This window comes from Erinaceus europaeus, chromosome 19, assembly GCF_950295315.1.
Source record: "Erinaceus europaeus chromosome 19, mEriEur2.1, whole genome shotgun sequence".
Classification (NCBI taxonomy): domain Eukaryota; kingdom Metazoa; phylum Chordata; class Mammalia; order Eulipotyphla; family Erinaceidae; genus Erinaceus; species Erinaceus europaeus.
Genome location: NC_080180.1, coordinates 4,430,327 through 4,446,053, shown reverse-complemented (window position 1 = coordinate 4,446,053; position 15,727 = coordinate 4,430,327). Strand labels below are relative to the sequence as shown.

The 15,727-nt window shown below is 48.8% G+C and overlaps 1 protein-coding gene across 1 annotated transcript in view; it reads right to left on the bottom strand.

The window, feature by feature from the left end:
- Positions 1–211: 211 nt before the first annotated feature.
- Positions 212–15,727, bottom strand: part of SPATA17 (spermatogenesis associated 17) — a 108,471-nt gene continuing 92,955 nt past the window's right edge. Inside the window, exons 7-8 of the mRNA XM_060179217.1 lie at positions 5,505–5,587; positions 212–494 (exon numbers count right to left, since the gene is read on the bottom strand). Coding sequence (XP_060035200.1) covers positions 5,507–5,587 — 81 coding nt within the window. The 3' untranslated portion in view covers positions 212–494; positions 5,505–5,506. The remainder of the gene's footprint in view (positions 495–5,504; positions 5,588–15,727) is intronic.

The following is a 15,727-nucleotide window of genomic DNA, read 5'->3' as shown; positions in this document are numbered from 1 at the left end:
TCCCCACAAGAAGTCACCACCGGGTCAAACCACTCATCGGCACACCTGTGTGCTGGCTATTCCTAGCTCAGGTCTCGACACTGACCTTGTCTGGGACTGCGGTGGAGCCTTGCGGCACTCCCGCTCCAGGGGCTGCAGCCGTGCCCAGCATCTCAGCGGAAGGGCCGCCGTTCCCACACTGTTCACTGCAATGGACTCATGACAAGCTGGCTGCGAAATATTATGATTTATTGCATTTATTGCATCACCAGGAGGGCGTGGTTTCCATGCATTTTTCTCTCGAAGACTCTCACGTTGGATGCACCAACTTCTCTGCACAGACATGAGCCAGAAGGCTACGCCAGGGAATGAGGGACCTTTCAGAGGCTGCGAGACTGCTCAGGGTCACTGGGCACCGCTGGAAGTGGAAGCTCTGATGCCGGGCAGGGGCACCTTCTACCCAGGGTCTCCTTACTGTCTGGACTTCCTTCCCATATTTTGTCTTCTTTCATTTTCTGAAACAAAATAATGAAGTAGAAGAGGGGAAAAGCGGCTTGCTAAGTGGGATTTTCAAACTTCCTCACATCCGAGAAGCTGGGCTAGAAGTCTGGGAGGCCGCGGCCTGAGGAGACTCACTTCTAGGCTCGTGAACCTGAGCTCTGGTCTGCCTCTACGCCTCCTTGATGCTGGCTCCCAGGAGGTGTGCTGCCCAGTCCCTGGAGCTGCATCCGGGAACCACAGCAGACTACCTTCCTGTCTGTCGGCGGGGGGACTGCCCCGCCAGCTTTACTCGAGGAGCCGTTTCACGAGGCCACGGCTAAGATGGGAAAGACAACATGGTTTTGACATTTCACAGCACCGGAAGGAAAGGGGTGTGTACACTGTGTTCACATAGTGCCAGGCTGAGAGCAAGATTCGGCCATGCGGGCCAGCCAGCCAGCTCTGGGTGAGAAGACTGCACTGCCACATGCACAGTCCAGTCCAAGCCCCAGCACCACAGGGGAGGCGCTTTGTCAGTGGAGGAAGCTCTGACATTGTGATGTCTCTATCTCTCTCTGTCTTTCTCTCTTTTGCTCTTTCTATTCATCTGAATGAAAACACAGCCGGGGGTCGGGTGGTAGCACAGCGGGTTAAGTGCACATGGTGTGAAGCACAAGGACCGGCGTAAGGATCCCGGTTCGAGCCCCTGGCTCCCCACCTGCAGCGGGGTTGCCTCACAAGCGGTGAAGCAGGTCTGCAGGTGAAGCAGGTCTGCAGGTCTCTCCCCCTCTCTTGATTTCTCTCTGTCCTATCCAACAACAACAACATCAATAACAACAACAATAATAACCACAACAAAGATAGAAAACAAGGACAATAAAAGGGGAGAATATATATATATATACAGCCTGTAGTAATGAAATCTTACATGCAAGAGATAATCCTGGTCACCAACACACAGGTGTGAACACACACACACACACACACACACACACACACCCCACCACACACATCATCATTTTTTTCCCACTGAAGTCCAATCTCACTCTCACGGGCACTTAGCTAGCTAGCATTATATGTCTGGCGACCAGTCATTCTCCCCTGATAGTCTTTTCCCATACACAGATGCTAAGGCAACACATCCCCTGAAAAATGACAAAAGAACGTCACCTCCTTTCTGACTCAGACACAAACAAAACTCTCTTTTCTGTGCATAGCAAACAAGTTAACTAACAAGCATTTCATCTGGACTCAGAATCGAACTCTTTCCACTATTATTCGTTTTTAACAGAAAGAGAGATTGCAGAAAAGAGCCCAAGGGCTAGAGGGTGGTGCAGAGAGTCCGAGCACAGGACCTGCAAGCCAGGTCTGCAGAGGCCTTAGGGCCAGCTCCCCACACCACCGTATGCCGACCGACGCTAAGTAGGGCCCAACCCCCCCCCCTCACTTACACACACACACACAATAAATAAATAAATAAATAAGCAATCTTATAGAGAACTGAAACACATGAGTTTGACTCATCTACCCCATCCCCCCCCAAAAAAAAAGAAGAGAAAAAAAATTTTTTTTTGTTTTCTTCTTATTTGTTTTAGAATAGAATATTCTGAAAAGCACCACGCCTGTCCCTTAGACTGCATGCGAACTGTGGTGGGTGTTGTTGGGAGAATTCAGGCACAGAACTTTAGAGGTAGGTACAGTGTGGACACTAAACGCTGTCAAGCTTTTTCCCCATTTTATTGGATAGGACAGAGGGAAATTGAAAGGGGAAGGGGGAGGTAGGGAGGAAGAGAGGGAGTCCGGCAGTAGTGCAGCAGGTTAAACGCACGTGGCGCAAAGCGCAAGGACCGGCATTAAGGACCCCGGCTCCCCACCTGCAGGGAGTCGCTTTATGAGCGGTGAAGCAGGTCTGCAGGTGTCTGTCTTTCTCTCCTCCCCTCTGCCTCCTCTCCTCTTTCCATTTCTCTCTGTCCAACAACAGTGACATCAATAATAATAACCACAACAATGATAAAAAAGGGGGGGGGAATAGCCTCTAGGAGCAGTGGACTCGTGCAATAACCCTGGAGGCAAGAGAGAGAAAGAGGGAGAGAGAGAGAGAGACCTACAGATATGCTTCACGGCTTGTGAAGCATGCCCCCTGCAGGAGGGGGGCAGGGACTTGAGCCTGGTAATGTGTGCTCACATGAGAGCACCACCACCAGTCCCCTGCCCTGTAACCTTATAAAGATGTGAGCCTCAAACACAAAAACCCGAGACAACTGTTCCTTTTTTTTTTAACCAGAGCACTGTTCAGCTCTGGCTTATGGTGGTGCAGGAGACTGAACCTGGGACTTTGGAGCCTCAGGTATGAGAGTCTGTTTGCGTAACCGTTATGCTATCTACCCTCCACCCAGAGACAACTGTTCCTAATGCCAAAAGACTGCACACCGCTGCTGGGCTGCACTGGGCACAGCTCCGACTACAGCATGTCAGGCAGTGGCGCCGCCTCCCAGTGTACCGTCTCTTCACTCTGATCTTCAGCAGCTCATCTGCTGGGAAGAAGAACGGGACTGGGAAGATGGCTCGGCCCATGGCAGGCAGGTAGGCTGTGGATCCTGATTTAAACAGAACTGTCTTTGGGAACCTGTGAGGGGTTTACCAGAGCCACCTGTTCCAGTGGGGGTGGGGGGCAGGAATTAAACGGAGCCATGCTAGCCAAGTCAGGGAGAAGATTTTAAAACATGGGCGTGTTTAAAATCGATTCAAGCTGAGCAATTCCAGTGGCTGACATTCTGGTACATTAATCAAAATGGGTATGCGTGTGGGCTCTGCTGATTCTGAACTTGAAATGTGTCGACTCAAGGAAAGACGCCCTGATAAAGGAACGGCTGCTTCTAGTCAGACCCAGGACAGGAAAGTGTGGTGAGGGTGGAGGCACTAGCACCGGTCAGTCAGAGAGAAGAGACAGGCGACCACAGGGCACGAGTATCAGACAGAGAGCTCTAACAAGTCCTCTGGCACCTTCACTCACTGCTCTGGGGCCAGAGTTCCCGTCTTCACCTTCCTAGCAAAGAACAGAAGCATTTGGTAGTGTGTGGTGAAGTTAGCTCTTTCAAGGAGAGCCTCCACCACAGCAGCCAGCCTTCACTCACCCACAGTAAACACTACACACTCCTTTCTTTTCTAAGAGGAGATGAGGGTGCGATAATATTCTCGAGTCACAAAGGAGTTAACAATAGAAAGAAAGTGGTGTGTTGAGTAAGACTCTGGACTTGGAAGCAGGAGGTCCCTGAGTTTGAGTCCGATCTCCTGCACCCCATGTGCCAGAGTGACGCTCTGCTGTGTTCTCTTTCTATTCTCTCCTCTTGTGTTAAAAATCTTTCAATAAAAATTTAAAAAGAAAAAAAAAAAAAAGGAGTTAACAAGCCCAGAGGAGAGTCCTCAGACATGCTTTACAAACGGTCGGCCTCATATTTCTATCAGTGCAGTGTGCACTCTTTTTCATTAAAAGTAACGTGAAGCACTTTGTCACTCAGCCTTGTCCTTCTTCTAAACACTTTGGCAAGTCGTTATTTTGTCTCCAGGAAAGCAAGATAATTATTACATTATTACATTATTATGATTGACTAGAATAAAGTCAAGATGTTTTTGTAATTGACAGAGAAGAACAAACAGAGTCCCGACTGGTGTATTTCATCTTAACATTTTGCTTTCGTGTGGTTACACACAATCAAAAAAAAAAAAAAAGAATCTGAAGAAGTGTCAGTCAGAAAGATACCCATCTGTCAGAGATAACTGCCACTGAAGATCGTGCGAGACATGGATGAGCCCAGAGACATGGGACATCTGACTAAGCACAGACAAGCAGAGCTGTGCTTGTTCTTTTATTTGTTCAGACTGTGTCTCGTTTCCCCTGTGCATTCTTTGGAGTAGACGTGACTATCTGCACTGCACATACTGCTGCTTGAAGCTGCAAAATGAACAGCTGGGAAGAGCAGTCCCAGCACCGCATGGAAGGGCCCAGTTGCTTGGTCTACCGGGTTCTTTCCAGTGAGGCCAAGCTGACACCCTGGCTCTGGGTGTGGAGGGGTCTGGGAAGGCTGATCCCCTATGACTTCTCACTCCTGCCTCTTCTCCTTCCTCTCTAGTGATCTGTGCTGTCCTCACCCAAAAGCTCCTCTGAATTTGGGTTGAAATGCCAAGATGTCTCGGATCAGTCTCCCTGCCATCACAGATCCTCAAACACTTTAGCATACAAGGATGACATCCACCAGAAGTCTCCATGCTGTCAGTTTTGATAACCAGAGCACCTAGACTCAATTTATTGATTGAACAGAAACCACTAAAGACAACTCTTGCTTCCATTCACAGCACATTAAACTATGGTATATTAGTACAATTCTAAGGAAATTTTGCTTTTGGGTACCAGCAATATTTCTCCACCATATCATGTTAAACAATCTATGTGTTCTTATGATTAATTTAAAGAGAAAAGGTATTTCAGCCTTTTGCTGGTTCGTGCCTACTCTGGAGAAGAGATCTGAAAAGTAAAATTCATAGGTTTTGCATGCTGGCAACCATTAGATTAGAATAAAAGAAATACATGTACTTATATGAAAATATGATTATAGATAGCATGGCATTAAAAATGCTTGATAGCTAAGCCAATCGTTTGATTTTAATGTTACTTTTGTAACATTATTATTTTTTATATTTATTTTCCCTTTTGTTGTCCTTGTTTTTTTACTGTTGTTGTTACTGATGTCATTGTTAAGATAGGACAGAGAAAAATGGAGAGAGGAGGGGAAGACAGAGAGGGGGAGAGAAAGACAGACACCTGCAGACCTGCTTCACCGCCTGTGAAGCGACTCCCCTGCAGGTGGGGAGCCGGGGGCTCAAACTGGGATCCTTATGCCAGTCCTTATGCTTCGCACCACTTATGCCAGTCCTTATGCTTCACACCATGTGTGCTTAACCTGCTACACTACTGCCCAACTTGCTGTACCACTAGTTTTATATATTTTTAGTATTTTCTAATATACTATTAAGGGAAAAATGCCTACCTTTATATAATTTGTCCAGCTTTTGAATATGATTTTCCAAACTTGGAGAAGAGCTCAAATGATGGCAATACAGATTGAAAATCCTAGGAGAGAAAAGAGAAGATGACCAGGGATCTTACTTGGTATCATCATCACATCACTACTAGAATATTAGCTGGCGCTTAACTGCATTTAAGTCCCGCCATTTCCTCTGACACGACAAAGCAGCAGCAATGCCTTCTCAGGGGAAAACGGGATGCTCCGGTACTGAAGCTTTCTTGAGCACACAGTATTCTCACACAGTGAACAGCACCCTGGAGAAACACCAAGAGGTTCCATGCTGGACCCAATCACTGTCCTCTGTGAACTCACAGTCCTTGCATCTACTGTGACCCTCACCCCAGGTGAGCCTGCTTGTCTGACAGGGTCCCCTCCGCATTCCCCTCGTTAGTTCATCTCTGGAACACCTGTTACCTGAGCAGGCCACTTCTTGCCTTCAGACTCACACAGCAGCGTCCACCCAGCTCTACCTGCCATTACTTCCCAGTCCATTTCTACCTGTGGTCACATCTCTGTTCGAGAGATGCTTTCTGACTGGCTCTTCCTGACCATCACGGGTGCTTATGGTGCAATTGTTCTGTCTATTTTATGTACTTCTTGGTTTTCATCAATAATATACTTAAGAATATTCAGTTGTTTTATATCTGACCGCCTTTCAGCCACCAAGTTGCAGATGCTACCATGATGCCATCCTGACTTCCCTGGACTGACAACCTCACCAATGTGTCCTGGAGCCCCACCTCCCCAGAGCCCTGCCCCACCAGCGAAGATAGAAACAGGCTCGGGTGGGGTAGGGATTGACCTGCCAAGGCCCATGTCCAGCAAAGAAGCAGTTACAGAAGCCAGACCTTCCACCTTCTGCACCCCAAAAGGGATTTGGGTTCATACTCCCAGAGGGGGAGAATTGTCAGGGGAAGAAGACCAGAGGGCTCGGAAACCCAATCCCAACAGGACCCAGAGAGAGAAGAGGAAAATAGAAAGGACATTCAGAAGTGGCAACAGGTGCAGGTGTGACTTAGAGAGTAATGAAAGGCAGAACCATTGAGAAAAAGGGCAAATATATATATGTGTGTGTGTGTGTGTGTGTGTGTGTGTGTGTGTGTGTGTGTGTGTGTGTGTAGATAGTTACAGAAATCATAGTCAACAAATATCTGTGACCCTGGGAGCATCCCTGTAATTTCCAGTGGAGGGAAGGGGACACAGATGTCTGGTGGTAGGAACAGTGTGCAGTTATAGTCCTGCTGTCCCCTCATTTTGTAGATCAATATTTAATCACTAATAAAAAATAAAGCAACTTTTAATTTTAATCAAGAGGAGTTTTGATGGTTGCTTATTTATACACTGTGTTGTGTGCTGTGCTGTGCTGTGTGCTGTGCTGTGCTGTATGTGCTGTGCTGTGTGCTGTGTGTTGTGCTATGCTGTGCTGTGCTGTGTGCTGTGCTGTGTGCTGTGCTGTGCTGTGTGCTGTGCTGTGTGCTGTGCTGTGCTGTGTGCTGTGCTGTGTGCTGTGCTGTGCTGTGTGCTGTGTGCTGTGTGCTGTGCTGTGCTGTGCTGTGTGCTGTGCTGTGTGCTGTGCTGTGCTGTGCTGTGCTGTGTGCTGTGCTGTGTGCTGTGCTGTGCTGTGTGCTGTGCTGTGTGCTGTGCTGTGCTGTGCTGTGTGCTGTGCTGTGCTGTGCTGTGTGCTGTGTGCTGTGCTGTGCTGTGTGCTGTGCTGTGTGCTGTGCTGTGCTGTGCTGTGTGCTGTGCTGTGTCCTGTGCTGTGCTGTGTGCTGTGCTGTGTCCTGTGCTGTGTGCTGTGCTGTGTGCTGTGCTGTGCTGTGTGCTGTGTGCTGTGCTGTGTGCTGTGCTGTGCTGTGCTGTGTGCTGTGTGCTGTGCTGTGCTGTGTGCTGTGCTGTGTGCTGTGCTGTGCTGTGCTGTGTGCTGTGCTGTGCTGTGTGCTGTGCTGTGCTGTGTGCTGTGTGCTGTGCTGTGCTGTGCTGTGCTGTGTGCTGTGCTGTGCTGTGCTGTGTGCTGTGTGCTGTGCTGTGTGCTGTGCTGTGCTGTGCTGTGCTGTGCTGTGTGCTGTGCTGTGCTGTGCTGTGCTGTGCTGTGTGCTGTGTGCTGTGCTGTGCTGTGCTGTGTGCTGTGCTGTGCTGTGTGCTGTGCTGTGCTGTGCTGTGTGCTGTGCTGTGTGCTGTGCTGTGCTGTATGTGCTGTGCTGTGCTGTGCTGTGTGCTGTGCTGTGCTATGTGCTGTGTGCTGTGCTGTGCTGTGCTGTGTGCTGTGCTGTGTGCTGTGCTGTATGTGCTGTGCTGTGCTGTGCTATGCTGTGCTGTGCTGTGCTATGTGCTGTGTGCTGTGCTGTGTGCTGTGCTGTGTGCTGTGTGCTGTGCTGTGCTGTGCTGTGTGCTGTGCTGTGCTGTATGTGCTGTGCTGTGCTGTGTGCTGTGCTGTGTGCTGTGTGCTATGCTGTGCTGTGTGCTGTGCTGTGCTGTGCTGTGTGCTGTGCTGTGTGCTGTGCTGTATGTGCTGTGCTGTGCTGTGCTGTGTGCTGTGCTGTGTGCTGTGCTGTATGTGCTGTGCTGTGCTGTGCTGTGTGCTGTGCTGTGCTGTATGTGCTGTGCTGTGCTGTGTGCTGTGCTGTGTGCTGTGCTGTATGTGCTGTGCTGTGCTGTGCTGTGCTATGTGCTATGTGCTGTGCTGTGTGCTGTGCTGTGCTGTGCTGTGTGCTGTGCTGTATGCTCTGCTGTGCTGTGTGCTATGCTGTGCTGTGCTGTGCTGTGTGCTGTGTGCTATGCTGTGCTGTGTGCTGTGCTGTGCTGTGCTGTGTGCTGTGCTGTGCTGTATGTGCTGTGCTGTGCTGTGCTGTGCTGTGTGCTGTGCTGTGCTGTGCTATGTGCTGTGTGCTGTGCTGTGTGCTGTGCTGTGTGCTGTGCTGTGTGCTGTATGCTCTGCTGTGCTGTGTGCTATGCTGTGCTGTGCTGTGCTGTGCTGTGTGCTATGCTGTGCTGTGTGCTGTGCTGTGCTGTGTGCTGTGTGCTGTGCTATGCTGTGCTGTGTGCTGTGCTGTGCTGTGCTCTGTGCTGTGCTGTGTGCTGTGTGCTGTGCTGTGCTCTGTGCTGTGCTGTGCGCTGTGCTGTGCTGTACTGTGTGCTGTGCTGTGTGCTGTGCTATGTGTTATGCTGTGCTGTGTGCTGTGCTGTGCTGTGCTCTGTGCTGTGTGCTGTGCTGTGCTGTGTGCTGTGTTCTGTGCTGTGCTGTGTGCTGTGCGCTGTGCTGTGCTGTGTGCTGTGCTGTATGCTGTGCTGTGCACTGTGCTGTGTGCTGTGCTGTGCTGTGTGCTGTGCTGTGTGCTGTGTGCTGTGCTGTGTTGCTTTTTCAACAAGGGGCGTGGGAGGTGCTTAACTGAAAAATAACCTCATCAAGATAAAGCACTAGGGAGGGTTATTCTAAGCCATGCCAAGGCCCAGGCTTGCCAGAGCAGACAGCTTCTGCCATTAGCATGCCCGGCCAAACACAAATAATCCACTGCCAGAACGAGCTCCTTGGGACAATTTAGGAGGCTTTGGAAGTGAACGGCTCTTTGAGCTGGAATGCAGCCCGAGTCCATTTTCAATCCCAAGTCAAAAATGACAAAGAGCAAATTTCCTGGGCCACTCACCCACTCAGTGTACAGAGACTTCAGGTTGGCAGTCGTGCTGTTTCTTAGTGATTCTAGGCTTCCCACCAGATACTCACACTGAGAACTCAAACCACCTGTTCTAGTGTCGTCCAGACAGGACGGAACTTCAGAGGTGACAGAGACAAGACGGAAACCCAAGGCTGTGCACATATTGTTCGGCTGCAAAGAGTCCCACAGGTCCAGCTCCAGTGCTTTGCAAAGACTTTTTCTTTGGTGCCAAATCAAATAAACAAAGATGGGTGGTGATGGCAAGAACTTGTAGTTGAATGCTAACTACTATATTTTTGTTGAAAATATATCCTTGGGGCCATGGAGATAGCACAACGTTTATTCAAAAAGGCATCCAAGCCTGAGGCACCACAGGTCCCAGGTTCAATCCCCAACACCGTCATAGAGCATTGCTAAGCAGTGTTCTAAAGGAGGAGTAGGAGAAGGAGGAGAAGGAAGAGGAGAAGCAAGAAAGAAAGAGAAAGAGAGAGAGAAAGAAAGAAGAAAGAAACGAAGGAAGGAAGGAAGGAAGGAAGGAAGGAAGGAATGGAAGAAGGAAGGGAGAAAATAAAATGCACCCTTGATGAGATGACAGTCAAGTCTGAATGTCACTTGGGGATCTTGCAGAGTCTTTAGTTGACAAAGTTTCAGGCAGGTTAAAAAGGTCACCTGGTATTCGTGCCACACAATCAAACTGTGCTCACTGCATATAAAACATTCTCTGACACATCTCTACAGTTCTGACAGAAGAAAAGTTAGGGGCCAGGTGGTGGCGCACCTGGTTGGACTCACATGTTACAGTGTATGAGGACCTGGGTTGGAGCCCCCAGTCCCTACCTGCAGGGAGAAAGCTTTGTGAGTGGTGAAGCAGGGCTGCAGGTGTCTCTCTGTCTCCCTTTCACCCCCTTCCCTCTCACTTTCTGGCTGTCTCTATCCAATAAATAAAGACTAAAAAAAAAGAAAGAAAGAAAGAAAAAGAAAACTCAAGAAATTGTGAGTTGCAGCGAATATTCATTAACTCCTGTTCACTCTAAGTTCTCAAGAGAATATCCTAGAGCCTCTAATAATGTGTTCCACTCAATCCCACATATTTAGGGGTTTTCATGTAGTCCGGGAGGGGGTGCAGTGGATAAAGCAATGGATTCTCAACCGTGAGGCCCCTAGTTCAATCCCCTGCAGCACATGTACCAGAGTGATGTCTGGTTCTTTCCCTCTCTTCGTCATGAATAAATATATATATTTTTTAAATCTGCACATACTTCTGAAGATGCACATTTTGGCTGACACAAAGGGGACCTCAGGAGGAAGCACAAACCCCTCAGTGCAGGACATGCGGTCATGCTCAGAGACCCGTTCCTGCTGGCTGCTTGAGCACTGCTGTGAGACTTCTAGTCCAAGGCAGAGCTGCCTCCAAGTCAGGGCTTGGGTTTGAGATCCAGCTTTATGCTTGTGGTCTCAGAAAATGTTTATGATCTCTGGAACGCTTGCTTTGTCACTGGAAGCACAGCGGTGACAAGAAGATGATAATGCTCAGCTAGGAGGACTGTTTCTGTCATTACACAAGTTTATATACAGGAAGTGCATAGGGATGAAAGTATAAAAAGCATTCAGAACAGTACCAGAAGGGACCGGGCAATGACACGCCTGCCAGAACTTTCAGGTTACCATGAGCAAGGACTAGTGTGGAAGCACCAGGTCCCCCCTGCAGGGGAGCTTCAAACAATGGAGCAATGCTACAGGTGTCTCTTTCTCTCCCCCGTCTTCCTTTCCATTTCACTCTCTCTTTATCAGACAATAAGGGGGGGGGGGAGTGACCACCAGGAACAGTGGCACTGCAGTGCAGATACTGAGCCCCAGCGAGAACCCTTATGGCAAATTTACAGAAAGTAAATACCTAATAATAAGTATTGGCTCTTTTCAGACTCAGAGACCCTCAAATGCTGTCTACTTTTAGGACATTGTTGTGGACAATGTCCCTTATGTGTGACTTTGGGAAACACATCACCCCATTCCAAGATGGGATCTTCTTTCAGTATTTTTGTTTGTTTCTTTACTAGAGTACTTCTCAGCTCTGGCTTATGGTGGTGCTGGAGAAAGACTCTGGGACCCCACAGCCTCAGACATGAGAGTCTTTTTTTTGCATAATCATTGTGCTCCCTCTCTCTCTCTCTCTCTCTCTCTCTCTCTCTCTCCTCTCACCCAGGATGGTACCTCCATATACAAGAGTCAGATGTGTGTCTGCTGATTCTTCTCACATCTTATATATTTTTTTCTTTTTAATTACACCTGTCTTCTTATTTCACACTCCTCCTCTGTCATTATAGTCTCATCCAGGAATGCACAGGCCATGCATGTCAACTGGGGAAATCCTGTGGTTTCTTGTTTGACCATGCCACTTACTGTGCTGTATGCTGACTGTGGTCCTGACCACAGAGACACGAGACGGAAGATGGCTTCGTATACAGAGACAGCTGTGCGTGTGACACGTGGACTCAACTGTTTAATTTCAGCTAAAAGCAGTAATAGTGTCGTCTGAATAAAAGTCACTGAGAAGCAACATCCAGTTGGAGGCACTGCTGTACTAGAATGAGCTGCAGTGTGGTGTCAATTGGTTCCACAACAGAGCTAATGATACTTGAGAGCAAAACTTTCAATACCAAACAGCCGTTTTAAATGGCAGCTTGCTACGTGAAACCCATGCTGGCTGGAATGTTTGGGCTTATGCCTGGTTAATGTCTGGGAAATAGGCTGCAAAAAATGCTCAGAGAAAATGTCAGAATGAGTTGAGGAGTACCACTTAGCATGAGGAGTGACAATGGAGCCAGCACGGTGACATTCCAAAATACCATATGCTCCTTGGTAGCAAAGAAAGTCTGAGTTTCTGGGAAGGAAGTCTCAGAACTTCTAGAGCGAGGATGTGACCCTTCAAACAGGGGAGCACACCGCTTTCCTGCTTGTTTCCTGAGGGGTGGTGCAAAGAAGGGGCTTGAAACAAAGGAGTTGCCAGAGGGATGAGTGGGCCCTGAGTTAAGCAGACCTGCCTCAAGTCTGAGCCTTGTTTTCTCAGTCGAACCTGGAAACAAGAGAAGCAGGAGGAGCCAAGCCTTGGATTCCTCCCTGAGGGCCCATAGTCTGCCCTTCCCCTGGCCCCTAACACTTTTTTTTTGGGGGGGGGGGGTCACAGGTACCTTCAGTTTGCCTGCATCTTAAAGAGGAAGGACATCTGGAAGTAGGGATGCACTGATGCAATACACCACTCCCAGCCCAAAGCAAATCTTTTTTTTTTTTTTTTTAACAAATTCATGAAAGATAGAAAAATTAGGACAGAGATGGGGAGGAAGAGAGGCTTTGAGGAAGGGCTGGAGTCTGTGGGTGTAGGCGAGCTCTGCTGACCCTGGCTTCTGTGGGCTCCCTCTCGAAGCACCTCCCACCCTCCTTGTCCCCCCACCCTACCCTGTAGGGAAATTGCGAGGATGTGGTTGAGCTTAGTAAGGCTTGATCTGAGAACCTCTCCAGCTACGGCACGCACAGTTCCTGCTATCTCCACACCAAGACCCAGGCTTTGGGGCAGCTCTGAGAGCAGTCTGAGCCGCCCCCCCCCCCGCCCCCCCCTGGCCTCAAGTCCTCAGTCTGATTCGTTAATACACTCACCTGGAAAATCCAAGCTGGGGGGGGGGTGTCAGGCAGTGGCACACCTGGCTAAGTGTACATATTACCATGCGCAAGGGCCCAGGTTCAAGCCCCCGGTCCCCACCTGCACGGGGGGGTGGGGGGGGTGGGGGAGAACGCTTTATGAGTGGTGCAGCAGCAGGGCTGCAGGTGTCTCTCTGTCTCCCCCTGCCCCCTCAGTTTCCCTCCGTCCTATCTAATAAAGTTAAAAATTCATGCTTGCTTTGCGTTTCACCTAATGGCAATGGCTAGCTTGTGCTGGGCGAGGTTAGCTGAACTGTCTGAGACTGTGGGCATCTCTGGGGGAAAGTGGTCCTCCTTCCCCAGAAGTGAAAGCACCTCTCCTCCACTTCTCTGGAAGTCGTTCGCACCCAGGGTTTGGGGGTCGGGTTTGATATGGCTTCTTGTTAGCTGGAGGGGAGGCCTCTGCACAAGGAGTCTGGTTGGCTTTCTAACTACCTCATGAGAAAAGCAAAGCCCCCCCCCACCCCCACACCCACCAAACAATCAACTGGTTGATATGAAAGGCCTAGCTGAGGACAAAGGGCAAGTTTCTACTCATTTTAATGGCTTTCAAAATGCAAATCTTCCCCTTGGAACCAGCCAGTCATCGGTTCTGAAAATGGGAAGCATATCCCCCTGCCTTCAAAAAAGCCTGTTTATCTCTTTCTGTGTAAGGTTTTCATCAAACACTGCTTGCTTCTTGTGGGTTGATTCTTTCCCTGTGAGGGTGTCTCCGATAATGTGCGGTATAAAAATCAAGAAATTAGTCTCGCAGTGGGCTATCTGCAAACAACACCGTTTTAATTTTGGCCTTCAAGCGGCAGCAGCAAACATATTAATTGCAGGTTTAATTTATGCAACAAATATTTCATTTTAATTATACTTCATTTTTGTTAAGCTATAAAAATGTCAATAGTTCTGACACAGTTTTCTCTTACAAGCTTTTTAAAATTTTAAATGAAAGAATTAAAATCAAGTGCTGTTTCTGAAAGAAATTGTGAAAGATTTCTAATTACTGCTTATGTTTTTCAAAAAAAAAATGCTAATCTGGTCGTTCCCCAAACAACATCTGGGAGCATGTGAGCTTGAAGCTTTATTACTCGATATTCATCATTTTTAATAATGTAGATGTGTCATTAATATGGTAGTGTTCTCAGAGGAAGTTTTTTTTTTTAATAATTATAGGATAGATCAATAACTGCCATTGAATGGTAAATTTTCTCTATAGAAATGTTTCTGCTAATTCCTCTTGGGAAGACCAAGACAAAAATAAGTGGTGCTGATTGCGGTGGAGAGAAGAATATTCAGCATTAATACAGGTGGGAGGGGAAATGTGAGCGGTATTCATTATCTCCAGCAAATATTTGCCAAGCTCTTCCTTGGTGCAGATCCTACCTGAAATGCTGCTCTGTTCTGGAGACCCTCCTCTCTCCGGCTGGAAGGGACATCTCCCAGCACCCAATGACCAACCGTGCCTGATGACGGCTTTCTCACGGCCTTGTCTACAGAAACCCCCCTCTCAGTTTCCTCAGCCCCGGACCCCAGAGATGAGAACATTTCTGAGGGTCAGACCCAGGCCCCCTGGGTTTACACATCCAGACACAGCTGAGTACAGAAATAGTCTGGGCAATATGTTTTGAGATAATACAGTTATTTCAAAAGTCTTTCCATAAAGCTTGTACAGATCTGTCCTGCAAAACTGCACTGGACTCCACGCCTTTCGGGGTTTATCTGTCGTCATTGCCTGGGCTTCATCACTCGACAGAAAGGGGGAGACCATGGTCTGAGGGGTGGGGTGGGCAGTGCGGCAGATAGAAGCATTGGACTCTCAAGCATGGGTTTCCGTGTTGGGCTCATGGCATCACAAGTGCCAGAGTGATACTCTCTGGTTCTCCTCTTTGCACTCTCATATGAATGAAATACATAGTCTTCAAAAAGGACAGAGAGGAGGAAAAAGAAAAAAGGCCTCCCCCAGTGTGGTGGGTGGGGGCTGGACTTGAACTCGCCTCCCCCAGTGTGGTGGGTGGCGGCTGGACTTGAACTCGCCTCCCCCACTGTGGTGGGTGGCGGCTGGACTTGAACTCGCCTCCCCCAGTGTGGTGGGTGGCGGCTGGACTTGAACTCAGTTGGACACATGGCAGAGCAGGCCTCTTCCCAGCTGAGCTAACTCACCGACCCAGAAGTCTTCTAGTTTAAAGGTGGCACAGCAGGCGATTCTTTTCATCATGTATGCTCAGAAGTGGCCCCTAAAACATGGGAAATTCTAAGTATCTACAACACCATTCTGCCACCAAGGCTATTGCTAGGGCTCAGTGCCTGCATGACTTCACTGCTGCTGTTGTCCGTGGAGTTTTGTTTCTCAGAGGGTGAAAGACTGGGGGGGGGGTATACAGGGGGAGAGATAAGCAAAGAAAAGGAGAGATGCTTGCACTGCAGCATGGCTCCTTCACTTGTGAATCACACACCCCCACCTGCCAGTGGGGACTAAGGGCAGCCTGGGTCCTCGTGTGTGATGACGTGTGCTCTTCCAGGTACCAGGTACACAGCCGTGCAGGCCCCCAAAACAGTCCTCAACGAGACCAGGAGGCCGTATCGACTCCCCTAAATGGTCACTTATCTCAAGAAACTGATGAGAAGTGAATTGAGTCTTGAAGAGGAATCTCAAGAGGAGGCCAGGAGCTGGCACACCTGGTTGAGAGCACACGTTACAAAGCGTAAGGTCCAGGGCTTGAGCCCACAGTCCCCACCTGCAGGAGGAAAGCTTCACAAGTGGTGAAGCAGGGCTGCAGGGGTCTCTGTCTGGTCTTTCCTTCTCTATCCCCCTCCTCTCCCTCTTGATTTCTGGCTGTTTCTAGATAATAG